We start from the raw sequence: 25113 nt of genomic DNA, 5'->3' as shown, positions 1-25113 counted from the left end.
ACCAGCAAGACACATAAATATTAAGTAACAATTGCTAAAATTATTTATGTTTCTGTCATTACAAGATGGCAAAAGATTCTATAAATACCATGAAACACAGTTTTACCAGTTTGAGGACTACATAGCAAAGCTCAGTTGTAGTTCTAATTCTTTAGATAAGGCTGCTGACGTAGAGAAAATAAATTACGTGCTCAGGATCTGACAAGCACAGAATTAAGAATCTTTATGTTCTGAATTTAACCACTTTAAAACCTAATCTGCTTAGAAGAAACAACTTATATAATTATGGACACAGATATTATCTTAGATAAGGAAGCAGCTCATACTATTATTCTTAGTCCATTACGTGTTTCTTCCACTTCATAATGTCTTTGCAAGATTCCAGGCTGTTCTTTCAATATCTTTTAAATTCACTGATTCACTCCTACCTATCACCAGATGTCTCATCTCCCGAATTTATGATAGGAACTGGTCTCAGACAGTGAAAACTTTCAGTGACAGACTGACCCCCTGCTCCCAGTGCCTGTTCTTGGCCTGCCCCGCTGTACTCAGGAATCCTCTCCATTCCTGGTATGGAGCAGCCATATGGTTGAGTTGGCACAGGCTCAACATCAGCTTCAGAAACTGCAAAGACAAAATCCCAGCAAGAGCAGACTCTTCAAGGACTTTAACAAACTCAAGGAATTTCTACTGAGCCTGTGCAAACTGAAATGTTTTCAAAGCTGGATTTTAGAGAAACGGTATTGTCGGTACAAAAGCAGTTCATCTTCCAAAGGCCCCATCCAGAACGGAGATTCATACAAACATTCCCAGATTGCAGCCAGCATAGGCCAAACAATGTGTATGTTCTTCCTGCCGTCTCACACACGTGGCAGTGGGTTTTGGTCAATACATACTGAAAACAAGACTTTAGCTTCATATAGAAAATGTGTTTTAACTGCAAGCCAAATTTTGAACAGTCTGAAAAGTTTTAAGGAAATACTTTAGAAGTTGTAACTGGTGTTTCAGCCGTACACCTGGCAGGGTTTGCTGCCAGTCCAGCTGGAGATGGTTGGTCACAATTAGTTCTAGCCCTTAATAAACAATCAGGCTTCTTCCTATGGGAGACTCAGCACAGGATTTAACTGAGTTTTATTTATCCCAAAAACTTGACAAGCCACTGTTATCCTAGTGAAATAATTTGGGACAAAGCATTTGCAAATATTGCAAATATTCTTTGAAATTTATTTTAACTCAAACTCAGATTAATTATAAGCAATTCACACAGATTTCTAATGTGCTACTTTACTCACATAAAATTCAGTTTGTGCTCAGAACTGCTGGAATTGGATAGTGTGCCATGTTTTGTATAGGTATTCTGTTATCATGTTTGGGTTAAATTAACCCATAATGTTGTGGGTGCCCATCTGTGGAAGTGTTCAAGGCGAGGTTGGATGGGACTTTGAGCAACCTGCTCTAGTGGAAGGTGTCCCTGCCCATGGCAGGGGGATGGAACAAGAAGATATTTAAGGTCCCTTCCCACCCAAACCATTCTGTGATTTTCAGATCATCGGAGAACCAGGGCTCGTTGTGTGTGCTTACCAGTCTCTGGGTGTTTCCAGTGCCCCTGGCACTGCCTGCTCAGTGCAGGTTCCAGTACTTCAAAAATCAGCTGTGAGAGCTTTTGTGGTACCACAGAAAGGAGCAGTGGCTGGGAGCAGTCTCTCGCAGCAGCACCCCTGTTCTAAAACAGAGTTGGAAATTATTGAGCTGTTAATCCAGACAAAAGCGTGCAGGAGGCAGATTGAGGAATGGGGAAAGCAGCCCCGGCTCCAAGGCCATGCAGAGCGCAATTAATGTACTGTCATGTCTCAGTTTATGGGTTGTGCTGAATCAGACCTCCGGAATACGCATCCAGTGGTGCAAAACTCTGAAAGTAAAATACTAACAGCGTGTTAGCGCTTAAAACTGCTGAACTGTCAGAGTTCCCGGTCACCCCGGGACGGAGCGGTACTGCTGACGGCGCACCGGAGAAAGCGTCATGAGAACAGCTGAGCAGGAAGGTGCGCGAAGACAGTCTGGGGAAGAGCCGGGGGGAGTGGCCGGAGGAGCGGCCGGCAAAGGGGCGGGAGGAGCGGCTGGAGGGGCGGCCGGAGGACGGGCCGGGGAAGGGGCGGTCGGAGCGGGCGGGGAAGGGGCGGCCCCCGGGGGCGGGGCCGAATCGAACGCTCGGTGCTCGCGGGAGCCATCGCCCCGTGACCCAGCGCGGCCATGGCCGGGTTCATCAACTTCGCGGACGAGGAGGAGGTGCGGGCGTACCTAGAGAACCTGCACGTGGAGTACAGCTACCAGTGCTTCAGGGAGAAGGATCCGGACGGTAAGGGCCCCGCCGCCGCTCCCCGCCCATCCCCGCGGGGTCGGCGGGAGGCTCAGCCCCTGTCCCGTGCCGTGCAGGCTGTCAGCGCTTCGCCGATTACCTGGACGCCGTGAAGAAGGACTTCGTGGCGGCGGCGCGGGTGCTGCGCGACAACTGCGAGGCGCACGGGCACAGCGAGAGCTGCTACAAGCTGGGGGCCTACCAGGCCCTCGGCAAAGGTGGGCAGGGGGGCTCCTCGCCCTCGGGTCGCAGGTGACTCCACCGCCTCCCCGGGCAACCTATCCAATACCCGGCCAGCCTCACATCTGCCTCTCGTCCTGACCTTGAAGGAGCAATTATCGGTCCTGCCCCTTTCATGGTCACCTCATAAAAGTGGGGGGAGGATGGGAAATCTTAAGCTGCTTCCTTCTGAAAAATCAGCCGTATGTTAACTACGGTTTTTTTATTATTATTATTACATCCGTTTAACAGGTAAGTACAGCCAGTGCACAGTGTTACTGCTTATTCAATTCTTAACATCTCGTCTTGTCAGACTATTCTCAGTGAAAGAAAGTAAGAAATAAAGAAACTCACAGACTAGTTACATGCTTACGTAAGTAGTCCCCAAGTCTGCTCAAAAGGTATTTACTGGTACAGTAATGGAAAGCAGTTAAATTAGTGAGAGATGTTCCAAATGACAGTACTAGTAAGGAACAATATTTTACTGTAGTTCAAAACTAGTAACAATCTTGGTGTAGGTATACTGGCAAAATAATATTTGCCTAGTGTAAGATATTAAATCCATTAATGTAGTAATGGAAAGAGTGTTTTGTGGGTCTGGGTTGTTTTTTCGTTGCTGGTGCTTTTGTGATTACTTGTGAGCAGAGGAGTTTCCTAACTTAAATACATTGGTAAAGTGTTTGTTACTGGGACAACAGTAGTGTCTCTGAAGTCCTAAATGTTGACTGTAGTATCTAAAGTGATGGATGCTGTATTTCCAGTGGGAAGCATCCTGCAAAACAGAAAGCTCCCAGCTGTTCTAGCATGTCCTCACAGTAATGTTTTGTTTTCTTGGCTGACAGGTGGACTCGACCCAGATTTGAAAGCTGCCTACAAATCTTTTATGAAGTCATGTGGGAAAGGTGGGAGGAAGTCAGCAAATGCGTGTCACAGTGCTGGGCTGCTGGCCCAGGACGGAAGAGCCAACAATGATCTACCCGACCCTGTTGCTGCTAGAGACTATTACACAAAAGCCTGTGATGGCAATTTTGCTCCTAGCTGCTTCAACCTCAGTGTGCTGTACCTGCAGGGAGCACCTGGGGTGCCCAAGGACATGAGCCATGCCTTGAAGTACTCGCTGAAAGGCTGTGAACTGGGGCACGTATGGGCTTGTGCCAACGCCAGTCGCATGTACAAACTGGGAGATGGTGTTGAGAAGAATGATGCTAAGGCAGAGGATCTGAAAAACAGGGCTAAACAGTTGCATAAAGAACAGAAAGAAGCTGCAAGTTCTCTAACATTTGGGGTGTAAAACTGGCAGTTGCAGATATTAAGACTGTGGTTTTTAAATGGCAAGTGAACTTGTTATTTAAATTGTGAGCATACAGTTTTCACTTAAGTAAATGTCCTGTATTTGGATATGTAAATAAAATTATATTTTTGCAGATGCAACAAATGACTAGCTCTGCTGTGCCTTTCTATGTTTTTGAACACACAAGTTCATAAGTGTTTTGCTTAGATCCTTCTCTTCTTTTTAAGGAAGCCAAAAATTTGTGGTCTTTTGGGAGTTTGTCCCCTTGGATCTCTTTTGTGTCCAGTGCTTCAGTATCAAGTGCTCAGACCACTTCTAACACACAGAAGTCACAATTGCAGGTAATCCCATCTTGGGCAGTCAGAACTGTTCCATCTCTCTCACAAGCATTTGCAGAACTTAGGTAGCTGCACACTTGGGTGAGCTGCTCTAAGGTGTGGATATTCATCTGTAATTCTGTAGGTCTAGGCCTATTCCTAGCTCCCTTACTTCCTCCCATTGCCAACTGGTTTGTGACTGTGTATCTATCTGCCTGTCATATGTGCCTGAGTGCTTTAGGCTGCTCTCCCAACACACGTGATTGCCCCTTATTTGATCACACACAAATTGTTTTACTTTCCTGCCAGCTTCTGAAACATTATGTTCTATTTTTTCTAATAAAGATTTAGGGAACAATGTGCTAACTCATCAGATCTTGGACTCAAATCCATAACCTATATATATACAAACACAGATTCTGAAAGAGCTGTTTAAATAAGCAGGGCAGTGTGTGTAAATTGTATTCAGGCACTGACAGGATCCTTTACAATTTTGGTGTGTGTAAATATATGTGAAATTTGTAATGTGTGTGTATGTTTTCCTGTAAATTTACTACTCAGAAAATGAATCCTCTGGCTCTGGATTAAATAAAGATACAAACTTCACAATTGAAATAAGTGAAGTGGGATTAAAAGCAACATTAATTTGGCCGTAGCCACAATTGGAAGAGTTGTTGGAATCTTGCTGCATGTATGAATTAAAGCAGTTCTTCCAATTTAACAAGAGTTCTTGGGAAAGGTGTTTGCTGCTGGAATAGAAACCCCAGCAGCACAGCACAGTGGTGACACAGGCACCCTATAACAACAACAGATGGCAGTGTATGAAAACATTACTGCACGCTGGTATGGCTCTGGTATTCAGCAGCCTGGAAAAAAAAAGAGCAGTGGCAAAAGTCAGAGTAATTTTTCTGTTAACAGTTGCTATTTTTTGGCAGTTCAAAAAGGTAAAGCTCTTAGAGGAACACACTTTGCCTGATTTTTTTGCTAGGTACTATTCTGGGCATTTGTTTTCACTTGGGAAAGGTAAGTAAATGCTACCTCTGTGGAGTGTGTTACACTAGTAATAAAATAGCTTGGAATCCATGTGTTCAGAAGGAGGCAATTACAGGTGGGTCAAGGCACTGGAGAATTGGGTGGTATTTTAAGACTTGTAATGCTCACTGCCACAGAGTGCCTTGTGCAGATCCTCAGCCCAAGCAGCAGACCTGTTTCCTTCCAGCAGTACTAATGACTGTCAGTGATCCTCCCAGGAACTTCCAAACAACACAGCAAACAGGCACCAGAGAACATCCTCAGTGAAGTGACACACACTGCAGATAATTAAAGCCACATATAAAGTGCATGTTGTGGGGAGGTTTTTTTTTCATAGCACTTGAGAACTCACAGACTTGCAGAACTTAAATATTATAAACCAGACCATTTTCATAAAAGCTATCAAGTGTGTAAGATAAGTTCATGAAGTGTCATCCAATTTTGTACCACTGGTTGAAAAGGCAAACCCGGATTAAGGAAGGCTCTTGTGTTTTCAGGCTGTCTCTGAACAGTTTGCTGTCTGTTCTGGGCACACTTATACCTTTTTTACACAGATATTGATGATACTGTAACAGATGCATGAGATAGCTAAGGCCCTCTCCTATATGACTCGTTTCCCTCCAAAGTGACAAAGCATCCAAAAAAAAGGTCAGCCCGTCTCATTGCTGGGTATTACAAATTACATGTGGCTAATGTAGTCTGTAGCAGAGTATAGACTATGAGTAGCAGTCTATTCTCAACCTCAAGATTCTCTTCAGGAGACAAAATCTGTTAAGAGGTGAAAATTGTTCTGCAAATCTTGGCTTACAACCATCTTGCGCTGGTATTATGGGGGTATTACCAAAAGGCCAATATCTTTCTGTTCTCTCTTTTTACCTGATGTTACAAAGGCTAAATTTTATGTTCTCCTGGAAAGAAAACATCACACTTGCCTCTGAGGTCATGAAGAAAGAGTAATAGATAGGTGATCATAGCAAAATACTTGAAAACATGGAAGAACCTGTTGATCTCTTCAGGATCAGTGGGTTTTCTAAGAAATAAAGGAGTTTATTTCAGCTTCACAGCTCCTAAACCACTGTCTGCTTTCCCTTTCATTTGTTTGCATTGATCTAAGCTTGCAGCCAACCTCCATTAATAAAGCAGCAATGTACTTCAGAAGGAACCAACCCTAATTAATTACATAGACATGTGAATACATGGCTGTAAATGATGAAAGCATTCTCTGCAGGATGCTTCCTGCAGCTGTCAAAAGATCACCAGTGAAGGGCTGGTTTTGTACCAAGATTAAACACTGGCACCACATCATGTGTCATTAAGTGTCATTTGGATTAATTCTGGACAAAAGATGCTGTCAGGTAAAGAAGCCACATGATGTTGTAGAAATAGAGACTTGTTCTGGTGGTTCTGTTTCTGTGCTATATTGTAATAAAAGCAGTTTTGCAGCTTGCTGACCTTTTGTTCAGCCATCAGTAACAACTCCTCTCTGCAATGTATGTGTGAAGGGAGTTCTTGTGGCTGTACACACCCACCCAAAGGGATGGTCTGGGAGACTTTGTGTCATCATCATACCAAGAAACAAAAATAGCAGTGTTCCTTGTTATAGTGCAAACTTTTTGTTCAGTACAGAAAGAAATTCCCTCTGTTGGCAATTTTTCACTTCATCATGTGAGATAGAAGACTTCTCAAGTAGCTCTTCTTCTCCTTTGGTAGATGAGGAAGGAAGAATTCCTCCTTCCCTTATGCTTCCCAGCATCTCATCCACTAAACCTCAGAGCAACACAGTTCTGCTCAGGGTTGGCTTTCTTGTGGGGGGTGAAACAAGAAGAGAGAGGAAGGAAAAGGAGTCATGGTACAGCAAGAAACAGATCAGAAAATAAGCAATAAATCCAGTTGTATCATTACTGCAGTACTCTGTGCTGGGGTGACACCCAGGGGTTCAGTTCAGATCCTGACATTAGGCCATTTGTGTGCACCTGTAATGACATCCCTGATTCAGAGATCCACAGTCTGAGATTCAGCATTGTCCAAAGTCCTTAGCATACATTTCAGTACTAAACACTGGTACCCTGCTCTAATTTTCCAGACACTGTATCAGCAATACTGCCCAGAATCCACACAAAACAGATTTCCCCAAGAATCTTAAGACTATAAAGATCAGTTCTGTGCCAAATTTTTGATGTCTGATTTCACTTGCCAGATCTGTAGCCTCCCAGTGCTTTCATTTTTCAGTACCATACTTGAAGCAAGCACAATAACCAGTAATTACACTGATTTTAGACTATATCACGTATTTGTGATTTGTCGTTGTTGCCTCTCAACATTACTTACAAATTACCATTGCTATGTTTGTTCCAAATGTGTTTTATACTTCTTACAGACAAACTTTGGTTTTTGCAGTCTTGTTTGTAATACCATAATATGGTTTTGTAATATTTAAAAAAATATTTTTGTAATTCTTTTTTACCCTAATCAACTAGTCAGACATTTGTGTGCTATGGAATTATAAAATTTAGGCACTTTGGAGTGGTGATTTCAGATGGAGATTTGTGAACAGCATAATTGCAATGCATTCATGTGCTCCAATTCACGAGTGTGGTGGGAGTTCTCTGTAAGTTCTCATTCTGTCTATGCAAAACTGAAGTACAGTGCTTTAAAAAAACCCTGGAGAGTTTTTCTTAGCAACTGGTAAAAAAGAAGAAAGAAAGAAGATGAAAACCCTGCATGTTTATACAGCAGTTGTGACCCACAGCATTCTAGTGCACTTCCCTGAGTCCTTTGCAGCTCACAGAGAGACATTCCATACAGAGGTGGGACAAGAAAGCCATCAAAGAAAAATGTTAATTGTTTGGCTGTGATGTGATTTCATAACTTGAAGATGAGGCTAACCTGGATTTATTTTAAAAGCTCCTTATTCTGACAGTCCTCTTTTGACACATAATGGCCTGGTGTGAACATTTCATTTTCTCACCAAAAACACTGAAGAGAAGTGGGCTGGTTTCCTTCCAGCTCTCCTGCCACTGGAAGCACGCCATGTCCCTATAGAGCTTCCTGCCCAGGGAACTCTTGTTGCTTTGCAACAACCTTTTCTGCCAACTCCTGAGAAGGAAACCTGGATTATGTCTACAGCTCAGGAAAGGAGGACAAGGCACTGAACAGCTACTGACTCACTTCAGGTCACACGATGTCAGTAGGGGCCCAAACTGATTATTCTCCAAATGATATTTAGCAAGGCAAGCACTTGTCAATCCTTTACAAGCCAAGAAACACTACGATGGGAAACTGGCCTTTGAATGTTATTCTGATAATATTTATGCAGTATTATTCCAGACAGATGTGATAGCCACCTCAGCACAAGTGTTAGCAGTAACAGCTGAAGAGAAAATAAGAAGCTGTGACACTGTCAACACTGCAAGCAGCCTCCAGAGAAGTTGTTTTCTGTGCCTTTTTAAGTGAAATGTTTTCTCCACAGCATTGTTTTACTTCTTTGTTCTGCAGCTGACACAAAGGCAATATAAAGTATCTTACTTGTGAGGGAGGCTGAGATAGAGTGACATCAGCTGTCACAGGGACACAAACTTGCCTCAGACTGGCAGCTCACATGCTGTGGTATTCATGAACAGATAGTGGCCCTCAGAGAGATTATATATAATTGAGGTAAAATGCTTTAGATATTTTTGAAATCCTGAGCTTATTCTAAATTCTTTTCTGATGGGTTTTGTGAGTTTTATATGTTCCTCAGAACTCAGGGGTTGATAGCAGAAGATGCCAGGCACTGACATGGTTACAAAAGCCACAGAGTATGTGAACAAATTCAATACAAGTGAAGGTTTCTAGAGGAATAGCACAACGGTTTTGTTACAGCAAACAGTAAAAACTTCCCACACCCTTTAACACTTAACCAAAATATCTCTGCAGTGCACCTGGCTTGATAATTTCTGTTTTCTCTGTACTGCAGCATGAAATGCCCAAGTGTGATGTTTGCTGACTGTTCTGTTCATTGCTCCCACAGCAGGGTATGGACATTTCCAGATCACACTATCACACCATAGTGGCAGTGCTGATCCACTGATGGTTTAAACTGCAACACAAATTACCAGCTAGTTAATATAATTCTATAAATGACAGGAGATAGGTGATCTCTAGTGACTGGTTCTAATTCCCTATGAACTTTTTTCCTGATCTAATGCCATCCTGATACGTGTGTTAAACTAAAGCCTATGGTCAGAGAGTATTTTGTTATGCAGTACCTGTACCCTTTAGGTAAGAATTTAAAGCTTTCAGTCCTTTCAAATGAAGGATGATTTTGCTTTAGGTATTGCACTGTTACAAGTTGCAACCTAAGGCCATATTTACACATCAGAGCCCTGGAAATATTATATATATCCTATTTTCCCCATTATAGTCTTTGGGGAACAGTTTCAAGAAAGGGTTTTGTTCTGTGGTTTGGAGAAATAAGTAACCTCCACTTGATTTCACTGGCTATTTTCCCCCTGCGTTTTTCAGTACTGACCCAGAATACTTACTTGTCATCCCCTAGGCAGATATGTCACCACAGTCAATGAGAGTTTTGAGCCAAACTGGAAAAGTTTTATATCTTTGAAGCACCAGTCGAAATGTTGCCCTCTGGAGAGCCAAAGGCAAGGTCCTTGGCCAGGGTGAAATTCCAGCATCATGCACACAGCCTGGGAAAATGGCATCCAGAGGCAAGCCAGGACGCCTGGTGCTTGGGAGCCTGCTGTTCACACTGCTGAAAGGCTACAAGTCCAGGCTGCTCACACCTCACTTGGTGCTCTCAAAAGGCATTAATGCTGTTGGGGATGTACAGAGTCACAGAAAGAAAGATGGTAACATCTTTTGATGTGTAAGTATGAAAGAACAAAGTTTTTGATTCAGCTCCTGTTTGCTAGGCTGAACCAGAGATGTTGTGAGAGTGGGAAACAGATGCACCCTTGAAAACTAATTACTTTGAAGCTTAATGCTTGAAAATTTTCTTTCAGAAAGGTCCTCGTGCAATCTGAGATATGGGCTATTTCTCTGCTTTTGTCCTGCCACTGCAAATGGATTAGATGAATGTGTGGAGGGGAATCGATCGAGTACTGTCTGTGCTTGGAGGCTTGAACTAATAAGTGACAAACATAAATGCTGTTTCTTGTTAGAACCTGCTGTGTGCAATCCTGCTCAGCCTATGAATACAGTTAAAACCGAAGGGACTCTGCACATTTCCTGCAGCACATCAGGCATCAGCTTCCCCCACCTGGGACCTTTGTGATTGCTTTAGGGGGCTTGCTGGAGTGTAACTCAGCTTGGCCCAATCACTCCAAGAAGACAGTTCATAGCAGAGCTGGTGAAGAAAACCAGGATCTTTTAAAACAGAGTCTGAAAAGAAGGGCAGCTTCACAACAGAAATGATCAGGAATAAATTGCATAGGAGAGAAACTATTTCTAGCTAGAACCTACTTCTCCTTATACAAAATGAGATCATATGATTAATTAATTCAAAGTGAATTCTATTTTTTCTCATTGCTCAGGCAGTAAACCAAAAGGACAGGTAATTTAATTTGGCCACTGAAGCATCTTTTGTTGCCAGGAAAGGGTCATATCAAGCTGCTTTTTTCCCCTGATGTCTCCAGAGTGCAGAAAGAGGTACAGTTATACTGTGTGCAACAGGGAGCCTGGGAGGAGTCCTTAGAGATGCTGGACTACCTTGTTTAGCTCTGGAGATAAACAGATGATCATTTTTCCAGCTATGCATGTTCCTAAAGGAAATCATCTCAATCCTAATTTAATGAAGGAATCAGATCCAGATCATGGCATATTCAGATCATGTACTTTCTGGGATAGAATCCCAAATCAGATCAAATTAGCCCTCAGATATCTGCAAGGTGTCTGAACAAGCTGAAACAGAAATCTTTCACAATCCAAGATCTCCCCTGGTAATTAACCCTGCAATCTATATGGAGTGAAACTCCCAGCAGGAATATGACTCTATAGCACCAACACATTGGTGTTGATGGCATTTATTTAATAAGGGCGAGGCTTAAACTCCCTGTGGGGCAGAGGAGAGGAGGGCTGGGACAGAAATGTAGCCTTTTGTCATGGGCTTCTTCACTTCCCATCTGTAGCCAGGGCTCAACCAGGGGGTAGATGCACACACACACACCCACACACAAGTCTCGGGTTTGGAAACGGAGGAAGTTTTTGAGCTCAGACCCAGCTGTGCATTTGCTCGATGGGATTGCAATAGCTGTTTGAAGCTTTTTGAGAACCCATTAAAGGCTGAAGAGTACCCCAGCACTTTGGATTGCCGGCAGTCTGAGTGCTCTGAATGAATAAAAGATTAGAACTAGACATCTATATTAAAAAAGAAAAAGCCCTAACCCCACAACAAAACCCAAATGTTCTCAGGATCGGACGAGCCTTTTGTGCTCTGTCCTCTCTACGTGCTGCTCAGCTGTGCTTTTCTTATTTTCCTTTGGGAGGACTGTTCCCTTGGCTACCAGTGCTGCCCTCTAATAGTTGGCATTTGGACACAGGATGAAAACATCGCTCTGTTTTTCTTTCATTCCTGCAGGAGCAGCAGAAACACAACTGGACAGGTTTCTGGTAAGCAACAGCTCCAGGTGATACCACTGAACTGAGTTAGGTGATTTTGCCCTGCTGCAACCTTCCCTTCCAGATGCTGCTCGAGGGGATCTCTCTATTCCTGCTGGTCACTGCCTTGTCAGAGAAGTGCTAACAGGAGGTGAGGTCTGGGGCTTGTTTCTCTGCCCTCCTGCACAGGAGACAGCCAGGCCACCTTCAGCTGCTCCAGCCACAGGTATTTCCTATTAGCCACATGCAGCAGCAGTGCCTCATGAGGCACAACATGCACAGCCAGCCTCATGCGAACAGGAGGGCAGGTCGCTGCAGATACAGCTAATGCTTGCCAGCTGTAAGCAGCGTCTCTTAATCTTTCTGGCTTTCTATATTAAGGACATTGTTGCTTTTGCAGTACAGGAATTAGAATAATCTTGTCTCCTCTCCAGACCTCAAGGTCCTGCCTTCATTTGCTGTTACGCGCTCCATGATACTCTGTTTCATTAAAGCCTCCACACAGTGACCTTTGAACACGAACCTTCTCTCTGTAGTCCCCCCATAGCCTGAGGCTGCTCTCATTTAAATTATGCTTCTGTGGAGGGAATCAAATACATCTTTTTCTCTACTTAAATGCCTGGAGCAAACCAAGTCGTGAAATGCAACCAAGGGACCAAGATTGCAAGGGAAAGGTGAGGCTTGCAATTTCTGTGGAAACTGGAGACCAGTGTGATGAAAGGGGTAGAAGAGGGAAGCAAGAACACCAGTCCATCAGAGGAACAGAAACAATTGTATCTCAGACAGAAGCTGAGAAAATGAGGCAATTAATGTGAGTGGATGAAGAGTTGTACACTAGGTAGCTGGGAAACCTGGTAAGGACATGAGGTGACTTATAACACCATAGTAATAAGGACACCACTAACTAGTGTTGGGAGAAAAAGAGGAAAAGTCACAAATACAGAAAGGATCTCCTGCTTTTATTATTTTTCCCCCATGTTTTCTGTGGTGGCCGTACCAGATACAGGTATGACCAGATCTGAGAATTCAGGGACATGCCTGGTACACAGGCTGATCAATCCCATCTTTGTAAGCAGGACTGCTGGCTTTGCCCACCAGACAGGCTCAGAGGACAGAGAAGGCAGCTTGTGGAGGAGGAACATGGGAAGCAGTGGTGCAGGAGCTGCACTCAGGGTTTAGTTGTTGTACAGGAATTTGCAGTGTTCCTGCCTAGCTCAGGAACAGAGGGAAGGTGATTAGCAGGTTAGTTTGCTGAGCCTGTGTGACCTAAATTGAAACTGAGCTGTAAGGGGCCTTGCAGTTCTACAGTCTGTTTCTCCGTCTCAAGACGGAATTATCTGTATTTATTATACCTGAGAGCGATCTGCTTAACCTCTACCGGAGGCTTCAGCCACTGCATGCAATTTTTTCCTCTGTTTACTAAACTTTCCAGCACAGAACTTATGATTTCCTCAACCACCACAAATACAATGTAGTAAAAGAACAATATGCAAGCAAACAAGAACAACCCAGCAGCACAGAAGCAGGAGCCCTGGCACTCTAAGGCTTCCTTAGGCCCTCCAGTACTTACTTAGTTCAAGCTGACTGCAGTAGGGTATTGTTTACAACCAGGTGAAGAACAAGAGTCCTTTCAGCACTCTGGGAGGTACAGACAAGATATGATTCTTCAGCATCAGAAAAGATAACTAGCAAAGGGTAGGTGTAAAAATGCAGTTCATTGAAATGAGAGAGGCAGAATAAATGAGAGTAGCTTCTTGTACCAGTGATGAGGATTACCCCAGATTGATCTTTCAACTGTGTCAAAGTGTAACTGCTCTTCAGGTTTTACTGTTAGTGCTGTCATTTCAGGAATATGCTAGAAATGAACTGCTTTATTTATTGATAAGAGATTTACCTGCCATGAGATATGCTGCTATTTTCATGCCAGTACTAAGATTGGATCAGAAGTCCCAGCCAGAGGAATAGTACCTGGAATTAGAGGAAAGGCAAATAGTGGAAACCTGCTGCTCCCAGCTTCTGTCCTAGTAGAGGCGCTATAATGTGCACTAAATCCTGATTTTATTAAAAATACTTTTACTGAAAAATGGAAGCTCTCCAATGGCTGTGGTCCAGTTCCCCAGGAAAGAGAATCCAAGGCAGCCTGGCCATGGCTGGCACAGACAGCCCTGCTCTGTCACCTCCCTGGGAAGCAAAGCTAAAAAGCCAAAATTGTTGATCTGAATAAGCAGCCTGACATGGTTTTCCAGTCCTAATCTGGTAAATGTGCCTCTGAAGGTTTGTTTGATGAGAAGCAATATAGAAAGATACATTGTCCTTTGCAAAGGTTGGTCCACAGGTCATTATTTCAGCCAAAAATTCCCATTTCAGACAAAGGAAATCAGAGGAAACCCAGTGAAGACCATGTGAAAACAGAACTCACCCACCCACCCAGCTCAGTAAAAAGGCTCCTGGTTGACCCAAGGACTCAGCTCATATTCTTTCAAGCACCTCATTTAGCAGAAGGCCTCAAACCACTTTCTCTGAACAGTTCTCTTAGATTTGCATGGAATAAAACACCAGATCACATTTGCACAGTCTGCCATTTCCTTTTTGCATTAAAACTCTGAGCTGCCCTTATCAGGTCAGGACTGCCTTATCACCTTCCCCAGAAAGGCTTCAGTAGTATATGTAGCAGAATTAATATTCACTGCATCCCTCAAGTCTTGGAGCTCACAATTCCAAATTCCAACTGCTGGCTTGGTAGCTCCAGCGAACACTAGGAAGGATTGCCAGGATCTCTGTACCTCCTAACGCCCTTGGCATGGGCCTCCCAAGTACAGCAGTGCTTTTAGGGAGCATCTCTGACCATGAGCTGATCCCTGTGGATGTAAAAGACCAACAGCCCCAGTGGGAACATCAGTGGGTAACAGACCACTGTTGCCATTTAGCTCAAGGTTATGATTTATTGGTGCCGGTAACAAATGCGGCCTAATGAAAAGCAAAGCTTCAGAAACACATTTTAGCATTGACTCAAAAGAGTAATCAATATGTTCACATATATTAGAGGGAGCAATCTCCATTAAAAAGCAAATTGATGAGACAACAATATTCTTCATACTTGCTAGGATCCCACAGTTTTTTAATATGTTCTAGTCTCTGCCTTAAGCCTCTCTGTCAAAAACTGATGGGTTCATACAAGAGATCAGCCCAACCCACATACTTTTACTGACTCCTGGAAACTCACAGCCAATTACCAGGCCCTGCTGGGAAGGCACTTTTCCCAAAAGTACGTGGAGGTTTGCAAAAAAGAGAAAGGTTTAGAAAGGTTTTTTCCTGTGAATAACCAGAAGATGCAGCAAGGTTCAGTTTGCCCATACTGACAGAGTACACTTTGCATTTGCTTACTTAAGAAAACAAAATTGCATTGAGGAGGTTTGTGTTTCCTCTGCTTGCCAGGAGATTGAATGGGGCCTGTTTGGGTCAAATGAACAATTTGCAGTGCTTTTTGCAGGTGTCCTTGTTAAAATAAAATAATAATTTAAAAAAAAAAATCGAAAGAAACAGCCTGAGTCACTAGCAGCCTCTCTGTCTTGTAATCACTTGTGGTTTAATTTACCGAAATGAAAATTTATTGGGATGCCACTTGAAGTAATTTCACTGTTTTCCTTCAGGAAGCAAAAAGTTCAAAGAATTAAGCTGTTCAGAGCAAAAATTCTTTCAAAGGAGGCAACAGACATAACAGGAGTCACACACTACCCTGGCTCTACTAGGCCAGGGAGTGCACATTTGCATAGCTGCAGTCTGCCCCAAACAACTGCTCATCATAGAGTGGCAAAATCCACTAAAAGAAATTAACTGCAACATTTGCTGCAACAGCTACATGAGAACATGTTACATTTTGTTACTGAAGGAACTTTCCAGGTGGCTCTGGTCACACATTGCATTATGCACATTAAATGTCTGCAGCAGCAGGAGTACCAGACAGTAGGTGGAGTGAGGAACAAGAACTGAGAAAAAGCACTTACCTAATACGGGCAGCAAAACCACCAGCAGAGACTCACTGCCAAGTTCACAACAAGCTGGAAGCCACACCTCTACAAAGGTGTCAGCACAACCACTGCTTCTCACAGTATGTGGTCTATAAAGTACCTATGGCAGTCCTGAAGAGAAAAGCAGAAATGTGTTAACTAAGGAACACAAAGAAGATTTGAAGAAGTCAGCTCTACCTATGATGTCAAAGTACTACTTGTACATTTTCTGGTAGCTCAGAGAAAAGACTCTGGGGAGGAAAATCTTCTGTACTCAGGACGCTACTCCAATGAACCTGGAGTACAAACATGAATTGATGTTCGAAGCAGAGGGCAGGGTCCTCAGCATCACTTTCAGCTTTGGAAATTTTAAGTTACCTTATAGCTTGTGGTACTTTGGAAGAAAATCCTGAAAAACTTGTTAAAACCAAGCATAACTAACTAAAAAGTCTGTGCTTTGTTTTCTTTAGTGTGTCTTTAGCTCTGGTTTTGATAAACCACTGAAATGTTTAAGCCTATGCTTTGACAAAACACGCAGGCTCACCCCTACACAGGTGTGCTGACAAAGCATCTGGAGAGCTGCAAGCTGGGCGCTGCCTTGCTGTGCAAAGCCAGGACTCATCAAGTTTCTCTGGCCTCCTGTCCTGGCCTTTCTGTGCTGCAGTTTTGGCCCCAAGTGCTATTCACAAGCTAAGCCACAAAATGCTGCAGCACCCCCCTTCACACAATGAGGAGGCAAACTGATGTGGGGACATTCATACCTCAGCTTGCAGAGTAGCCATCCTGAAGGATACAAACACATTTTTCATTATATACTCTCTACATAAAGACATTGCATCTAACTGAACATGTTCTATCTAAAATTAATGTTTTCTCCCTCTCTGCAAACTCAATGGAAGTCAGAGTAAACCCATCTGTTTTAATTCCTGAGACTAACATTGCTTCCTCTGTTTCATTAACATGAGTTTATCCTGCTCTCCCTTGCATGGGAGAAGCAGCAACCCTGAAGTTTGATTAGCAGTAATCAGAAAACATCCACACCTGCATGGAGGCAGTGGGAGGCTTTTCAATTGGAAATGGATTTTGAGAACGTAATGTCTGTTTTGAAAGGACAAATGCATCTTTCAAGGAATACAAACAGTAAAAACCATTAATGCATTGTGTTTCTTCAAGGATAGTAATGCTATCATAGAATCAAGTGCCTTAATTGTTGAAGAGATTAATTTCTGCTCTTTGGAACTAAATATATTCAATGTTACTGAAGAAGTCCTGGAGAGCTTTTCATAAGCTGGATGATAGAACAGCCTGTGCTTATCATCTGTCCAAAACAAGGTGTCCTTTTTCTTGTCCATTTTAGGTTCAAGAGACAGGTGCAAGGACTGTGGTGTGGGGACCTGCAGTGACACAAAAGCAGCCCAGACATCACTGCAGCAGGGCAGGGCATGGAGGATTTATTACCGCTGGAGAAAGCAGCCTGGCAGGGAAGTGGTGCCAAACTGGGATAAGTGACTTTTATTCATTGTTTCCAAGTCTCTACTATCTTCAGTGACTGTTGAAATAAAATATTTGGAAGAAAAATCCTCCCTGATAGTGTAACTTTCTCATCTTTTGGTTACATTCTAAGGATGTTTCTGGTCCTCGTTTGTCAGGTTCCCAGGAAAGAGGGAGGAAGGCAAGATTTACTATTCCTATAACACCTTAATATAAGCTGTAATCAGATTTATAAACAACATCTACAGGTCTCTTTCATAAACTATAAAAAGCTTAGAAAAGTACATCTGTGCACTTCTGTTTCCTTTTCATAGTCTTTCACCTCTGCTTCTATTTCCCTAAATAGAAAGATAATAGTATTAATCTATTCCTGGGGGCTTTTGTGAAGATTCACAATTAATATTTATGCAGTAAAATGGAATGAATGTTGTATAAGTGCTGAGCAACATTATTGTTCTCTCTCTCTTCATTAGCACATCATGTGCATCCCAAGTAGAACAGATAAACACAGAAATTAGCTGTCCTCAAAGTCAGGCAAGTGAGAAAGGTAACATCACTGCTAGAGAGCCATTAATTTAAAATGTTTGCTGTGGGTGACATCTGCGGCAAACAAAACAAACCTTTGAGATTCAAAGAATTAAATGTATTTCTTTACTCATTTGAGCAAATTCTGTCTGCAGCAAAGAAGTTCTGGGAATATTTTCAGATTAAATATGCTGCATGTACTCATCCAACTGAGGCAGCAAGTAGGTTTTGCATTCTAAAACCTGGAAACCTCCCTCAGTGCTTCTTTCCAGACCTCATTTATTTCCTGTGCTTATTACTATATGTGTGTTTTCCAAAGCACAACTCATAAGGAACTGGTTCCTCCTTTGCAACTACTATAGTAGTCAATCCCCATTTCCACAGGTTTTTGATGCCGGAATTTGGATTAGTCCCAACACTATCACGATTTCTCATTTGTCCATCTCAGAGTGTTTCCATCTGATCTGTCTCCAAGCACAGCTGGTGGTTTTATTGCCACACCTGTCCAAAACACCTTGGTGTTTGCCTTTAGAACAGTTTGCCTTCACTTAGAAACTTTCCATGATGTGGCATGATTTTCTAGCTGAGGCTGCATGAGCAGTGCACAAGTACTTCAGCTGAAATAATCTTACAGAAATAGCCTTTTTGTACTGCATCACAGTCTGACATAGAAAATTGCTGCACTTCTCTTCAAAACGTTGCAGGGCCAGAATCACAGACACCGTCTGAATGATCTATCAGTGCTCAGCTGGGTTTGGGAGCAAAGGTGCAAAGGGAAAACGAGAATTTGCAGAGGTTCTTGTAATTGAAATCCTTAGTTTGGGATTGTTTTTCCCTAGTTTTGGAAGGCATGCATCAGACTAAAATTGAGTTGTGAAATCCAATTTGCTTTTCTTTTCCAGAAATAAGAACTTGATAATAACATTCTGCTGGACATGACCTTCAGTCAAGGAGAGGTGACTTTTTTCCTGCTTATGCAGGTGGGAGTTGAAGTGCCCTTCCATGGAAGTCCCACAGCCATTTAAGACTGGGTTTACTCAAGAGACTAATCCCTCCGTAACTACTGAGTAGCTCTTCCTGCATCCCTCTACATCACAACAGCCTCCTGTCTCACTCTTCCAACCTCCAGCTAAAGCTGCTTCCTCCCAGGATGACTCTGGTGGGTGACTTGCAAAATGGCAATTCTTGTCACTGAAGGATGCTAAAACATACCAGTTCAGCAGTGTTTTGTTGGTCAAGGAGCATTTTCCTAACAAACTGATTAAAAGTGTGCAACCAGGGAAGGAATAAATATTACGGAAGAAAAACAACTTCTCACATCACCTGGAATTTATAGATTTGGCCTTGCAGTTGGCCAGACAGAGGCCCTGTTTGACTAAGCTAGAGTATTTTACTTCCCACTGTAGTAAAGCCTAAGACTCCTCCTCATTCACCTTCAGCCTACAGTTTTGAGTATTTCAAGGTCTCAGTGAAGAGCTCATCCTGCATAAAACATTCGCTCTTTGGACATGCCAAGATGGGACATCTCAATGCTAAGGAAGGATGTGTCAGTGGGAGTATTCTTGAAATATAATGTGCCTGTACATGCACACACGGACTCTCCAGGAAGGCTTTAAATAATAGGCAGATTTAGATTAGATATTAGGAATAAATTCTTCCCTGTGAGGGTGGTGAGGCCCTGGCACAGGTTGCCCAGAGAAGCTGTGGCTGCCCCATCCCTGGAATGTCCAAGGCTGGGCAGGATGGGCCTTGGAGCAACCTGGGATAGCGGAAGGTGTCCCTGCCCATAGCAGGGGGTGGAATGAAATGATCCTTAAAGTCCTTTCCAACCTAAAGAATCTGTGATTCTATGATATGATTCCTTTCTCTGTTTTATCTCCTGTCCCACATGGAAAACATATCTTCTTCCCCCACAGTGAAGAAGAGAAGCTTGAGAAGGGCTGAGAACAGCCAAGGTGCCTTCCCAGGCCTGCTCTTGCTTGAGTCCCATGAGTGCTGCACTCCCTGTCTCAAATTGACAGCCCCTCTGCTCCCTCCTGCATGCAATTATGCTGTTATACAACACCAGGATTTCGGATTATGATGGAATTACATCATCTGAGAGGAAGAGATGCTGGCCTGCAGAGCTAAGGTGACCATGTTGTTCAGAGCAGCAAGGTTTTGCAGAGATAACCTGCCCCATCAGCTCAGATTTCATCGCAGCGTGATTACCCTTGTTCACGATGCTGCCTCTTTGAGATTAGGCTTTGTGCTAAACCCATGACCCATTTTCATCCTGGGCTTTAGAAAATAATTTGCTTGCTTCAAATCTTGAATTGTTCAAGACAAAGTGATAGTTTCAGTCAGGGTCCACAAACTATACAATGGATGCTGATCCCCCCACCTCATTCAAACCCAGTCTCTGACGTAAGGAATCTGGCTCACATTGTGCTTCAAGTCAGAATTCAGCCTTCAGAAAAGACAAACTCAATGCATTTTAAATGCAAGAATCAAATATGGCTGGGAAGGAAGCCCACATCAGCTACCAATTTTTTATTCTGTGATATTACTTGTCTTTGTCCTCCAAAATCCAAGCCAGATGTCTTTACTCAAAAATTTTCTCTCTAGGAATATATGGCTACCTGATGGAATCTAATTAACCCTGACACAGACAGCTATTTAAACAGTATTAAACCATTTCTTGTTCTCAGCATTTGCACTTCAGGAATATCCTAAAGGAAAAGAAGGAAGGATTCATGGTGAATGCCGTCCACTAATTTGCTCGATCTTTTCCTTTCAAGAGAAATAATTGCCAATGAGAAGCACTGAAAACTGCAAATGGTGTGTAAGAATAAGTGTAATATGCAGCTATAAATTAAAATGTCCATTTGCCATGGATAAGAGCTAGTAAAAGAAACCCAGTGAAGGAGGACAGCTTTGCTCTCATCAAACTCAGAGCAGAATCTCTGTCAGAAAACAAAATATTCCTTGTTCAAGCAGATCATTACACTACTTTTTACACACTCTTTGCATTTCCTAGCCACTCCTTAAAGCATCCTAAACTCCTGACATGTTCAAACCATTTCCAGATAAGAAGAGAGACACTTCACAGGAATAGGCAATCAAGCAAGTTTGTCTTTACTTTTCATGTTCTAAGAAAATTAGCTGGTTCTCTTATTTGTTGTTGGTTTTTTGGTTTTTTCCCCTATAGCATGTGTTTCAGAAATGAATAAATAGTTTAGTGCATTTCTTCCATTCAGACTAGTTTAATCAATGCAATGTCTGAATCAACTCCTCATCAATAGATTTTCATGAAAGATGAGCAGATGTTGCACTTAGGGACATGGTTTAGGGGTGGACTTGGCAGTGTTGGGTCAGTGGTTGGATTTGATGACCGTAAAGGTCTTTTCCAACCTAAATGGTTCTGTAATTCTATGCAGGGGTGCCATCCACAGCTCTGCTAGGATGTCACACCCTACTTATGACTAAATATTAAATGCCTCCACCCTGCTACTCTCAGTTAGAGATGGGCTCATGTACCAGACTCACCTCCATCCTGGTACTCTGCAAATGTTAGAGGATTTGTTGGAGAACTGTAGGAGCAAAGAGAGCATCCTGAGGCAAAGCTACCAGCAGCTTTCATAATGGGAAATTTTGGATCCTCTCTTACTTGTGTCAGTATCAATGAATATCTGCTTCTCTGTTTTCTGCTGAGGTAGGATAAATACAGTTTATTAATCAAACTATGAGTTATCTGCAGTTGATATTTTCCATGAACATTTGTGGAAACTGTGAGAGATGGACAAAACTCTTTAAGGATCTCTCTGCTTTTCACACAGTCTTGCCATTCGGGATCCCTCTCTCCTGCCTATAAATATCTGAAAGGCTGATCTCTACTCCAAGACAGCCAGCTGCATCCCTTCCAACAGCAAATAGCAGGAACATATGTTGCTGCAGGGTGGAACCTCTCTCCTGGGCCAGTAGGAATAGCCAGGTGCTGGTTGCTGTCTATTATTTCCACTGGCTACAGGAGAAGTGAGGAAAAATAGCTGAATTCAGTTAATATTTAGATTGCTAAAAAGTGAGGCAAATGTACCCTTTGCAGCTGTATCTGGTTTGCTTTGCTTTTAGAAGATCTGCTTGGTTTTACAAGACATATGCAAGAACTCTTGCTTTCAGGAAAAATCCAGGAAGATTAAAGAAACTTCCTTCCCCCATTCATTGGCACATGGTTATTCTTCCCTAGCCCTCTAGTACTGTTTTGTTTAGGCTTCTTTCTGCAAAGCACCTGGCAGTGGGCAGGCTGAGGTATCTGCTGGACTGAACTAAACCTTTGCATGGGTTCAGGATGGAAATTCAGCAATACTGAATTCAGCAGTCCTGATGTTTGAAATGGATACTGAACTATGCACAGGCATGCTGCCAAGAAGTTTACCTTTGTCCTTGCCCTTCCTCGATTACTAGTCTGAAAGAACATCTCCTGCTCCACCAGTCTACACTGCAGTATAAAACTCATGTTGGGCTGTTTTTTCTCTTGACTGGCTTTTGCTTTTAACAAGAGAAACAGACCAAACCCTACTCCTGTCCAGCGCTCTGCTCCTGTGACAATCCATAGCAATCCTTAACTAGAACTGCAGACTGCAGGACTATCAATTAACACCATTTCCACCAACTAGCAATGAAGGAGAAAAACACTACTCTTTTAAAATTGAGAGACTAATTGTAGCAGCAGTTGTTAACTGCAGTAGCCTTGCAGGACTCTCAGAGGAATCCTGAATGGAAAGCCATGTATTATAGTCCACACCTGATGCTGGGAGAAACACTGCCTTTTACACATATTTTCTGTCTTGTACCTATTTTGCTTGTACAGCAGGGTTTGGGTTAGGAGGAATGGACTGGGTGGGGGATTATGGCTGATGTAAACTGAAAACTAGCTTAGTTCATATTTAATTTTTTTAAATCTTGAACAGTGTATGATTCCACCTTATAGGAGCACAGGTGAGTGGTGCTAGAAGCCCATGGGCTGTGATGGGAGGGAGGGAGAGAAGATACGCTGCTTAAGTACCATGGCTGGTGCAAGCCTAATGTCAAAAGAAGGTGGTGAGACAAGGGGACCTGGAAGAGACTGGGACCAGAAATGTATAATGAAGTTACCACATGGACAGGATGAAATAACTAAAAGTCACAGAAATCATGCTAAGGAAACTGGAATAGTGAACTTGGATCCTAAGCTTCTTAATGTGTCCTTACCTATCCGAGTACCACTGATGCTCATTTGCATAAAAGGATGCTTTATTTTATAACAACAAAGGATTTGTCAGCTAGCCTCTGAATCTGCTCCCTGGTAATTTAGATTAATGGCATTTATGGCTTTTCTTTAAAGAAATTTTTGTTGCAGCTTTCCCATAATTCCAGAAGAAAGATGTCTATTGTTCTTCATGCTAATACTATCATTTTAAAAAGTCTAAGTTGTTTTTTGATTCACTTAAACTGGGAATATGAGTAGCAAAAGAGAATTAAATTTGCATCGCATAAAATGAAGATGAAAGCACTTTGGTGGAGTCTTGATATACACTTAGGAAGCATTTTTAAAATTCCCATATTCCCAAAATGTACGTATACACATTGAGGATCAGTAGCTTGTTCAAAGGATAATTTATTATAATTTATTATAATTTATACTGTTTGGCTACTGAAACGATATGCTTTCTTCTTCCAGTAAGACTCTGGTTTATCTGAAAGGATCAGTCAGATGTTCGTTCCAGTGGATGTAGTCATCCACCATCACAAGCCTTCTTGTGCCTCTGGATAAGAATGTTATGCCCAACATTACAAAAAAAGATGGTCCCATTTTGAGCATAACTTGCAACAGCTCTGTCTTTCCCTTTGGATGGTACTGGGCCAGTTCCATAGGAGGACTGCACATGGTCTGTACATAATCTGGCAGATCCATTAAAATCCTGTTAATTAGAGCTGCTTTTATAAATTCAGGAATAAAGTAGCCTACTCTCTGTCTCACTCTGAAATACCAGATACAGTAGCTTACCCATTATTTGTGTTTCAAGTTCTTTATTTCATCCTGATGATGAAGACTACAATGTTCATCAAAAATCCAAGCAAACATGGAGAATTTAGGTGCCAAGAGCCAGTGGCCCAGTGTATTGAGGGAGGCAACAGGAGAGCAGCTCTCTGTGGTCAGTGTGCATAAGGCAGTGGCAGTGCCCAGGCTGTACACTTGGATGCCTTCTCTTGTAATCCTCTGGCACATCAGAATAGGTCTTTCAGCTTTGTACTCAGTGGTAAAATAGACAGACAATCCAATTTTTTAATTGTCTGGGAAGAAGAATAAAACAACATTGTTACAATTTTGTTGAACAATATGGCTTTCATGATCTCCGTATCCATACTGCTGATTAATTCACATTTCCAGCTGCCCTTCACATTCCCCATGAATTTACCTCACTCTACAATAATTTTGTATCTCTTAAAATTTGATTTGACTGAAGCAATTTTTTTCTCTGCTAATTCTGATTGTTTCTAATTTGGAAGGCAAAGGCAGATATGGCTTAGCACATCATTAATATCCCTCAGCACTCTCCAGTTTTTATTTGGCCACTGGGGAATTCTTTAGTGGCTGAATGTCAGGTTTTAATGAAATGTCTTTTCTGGAAAAACTGTTTTAGTTCAGTTCTTTGCCCTTCTGAGCCACATAAATAAAGCTGGAAAACTGAACTGCTATTTGAAAACTGGGTATTGGAAGACAAGATGTGTACAATGGCAGTTCACATACTTTTTGCATCACTTAAAAATCACATGGTGTTCAAACTGGCAGCATTGTACTATCCCAAACACAGCCATTGGGACTATATATTCTGGAATTGTGCTGGGGGAATTATGATAAACTTTCCTTGATAATTGGTATGCATAATTAGGTTATATTTCATTTAAAGAAAGCACGTAGCAAGCAAAATTCTGATTCCAATCACATTAATTCACACTAAGCAAGATTCTTAATTACATCCAGGTATCTGGAGATAAAGCAAAGTGCTTAATTCACATGGTCTGATGGAGAAGTAGGCTACAATCTGTGTTATAAACCTTACTTGAACTTCTTGAAGACTAGTTCACCTTTCTTTTCTCTTCTCCTGCTCTCTCCTGAGCTCTCCCAGCCTGTGTTTCAGGCTGGCTGTGAGCTATACAGCCCAGTCCTGAAGCTGAGCAAATGCAGATATCAGCACAGACTCAGGGCTGTGGTAACGTGTTGTTTGGAGATGGTATTTTCGTAGCAAGCACAGAGTGAGATCA

At 42.4% G+C, this 25113-nt stretch overlaps 1 protein-coding gene and 1 long non-coding RNA gene across 2 annotated transcripts; one reads left to right on the top strand and one right to left on the bottom strand.

The window, feature by feature from the left end:
• The first annotated feature begins 2166 nt into the window (after window positions 1-2166).
• On the top strand, window positions 2167-4016 carry LOC116448394 (cytochrome c oxidase assembly factor 7). Its single transcript, XM_032118696.1, has 3 exons — window positions 2167-2356; window positions 2434-2574; window positions 3418-4016. The coding sequence occupies exons 1-3, from the start codon at window positions 2251-2253 to the stop codon at window positions 3864-3866; spliced, it is 696 nt and encodes a 231-aa protein (XP_031974587.1). The 5' UTR covers window positions 2167-2250; the 3' UTR covers window positions 3867-4016.
• Window positions 4017-13699: 9683 nt separating this feature from the next.
• LOC116448325 lies at window positions 13700-24570 on the bottom strand. Its single transcript, XR_004241888.1, has 3 exons — window positions 23855-24570; window positions 15811-15945; window positions 13700-13774 (listed from the first exon to the last, which is right to left on the bottom strand). It is a non-coding gene; the product is annotated as an uncharacterized LOC116448325 (long non-coding RNA).
• Between the last annotated feature and the right edge of the window lie 543 nt (window positions 24571-25113).

This window comes from Corvus moneduloides, chromosome 9 (genome assembly GCF_009650955.1).
Source record: "Corvus moneduloides isolate bCorMon1 chromosome 9, bCorMon1.pri, whole genome shotgun sequence".
Classification (NCBI taxonomy): Eukaryota; Metazoa; Chordata; class Aves; order Passeriformes; family Corvidae; genus Corvus; species Corvus moneduloides.
Note: the sequence above shows the minus strand (reverse complement) of the source record. Positions and strands in the feature narration are given on the sequence as shown.

Coding starts and splice junctions, on each gene's coding strand:
- LOC116448394 (XM_032118696.1), top strand. CDS start 2,251: ATGGCCGGGTTCATCAACTTCGCGGACGAGGAGGAGGTGCGGGCGTAC. Junction 2,357..2,433: donor CAGGGAGAAGGATCCGGACG/GTAAGGGCCCCG, acceptor CGTGCCGTGCAG/GCTGTCAGCGCTTCGCCGAT. Junction 2,575..3,417: donor CTACCAGGCCCTCGGCAAAG/GTGGGCAGGGGG, acceptor CTTGGCTGACAG/GTGGACTCGACCCAGATTTG.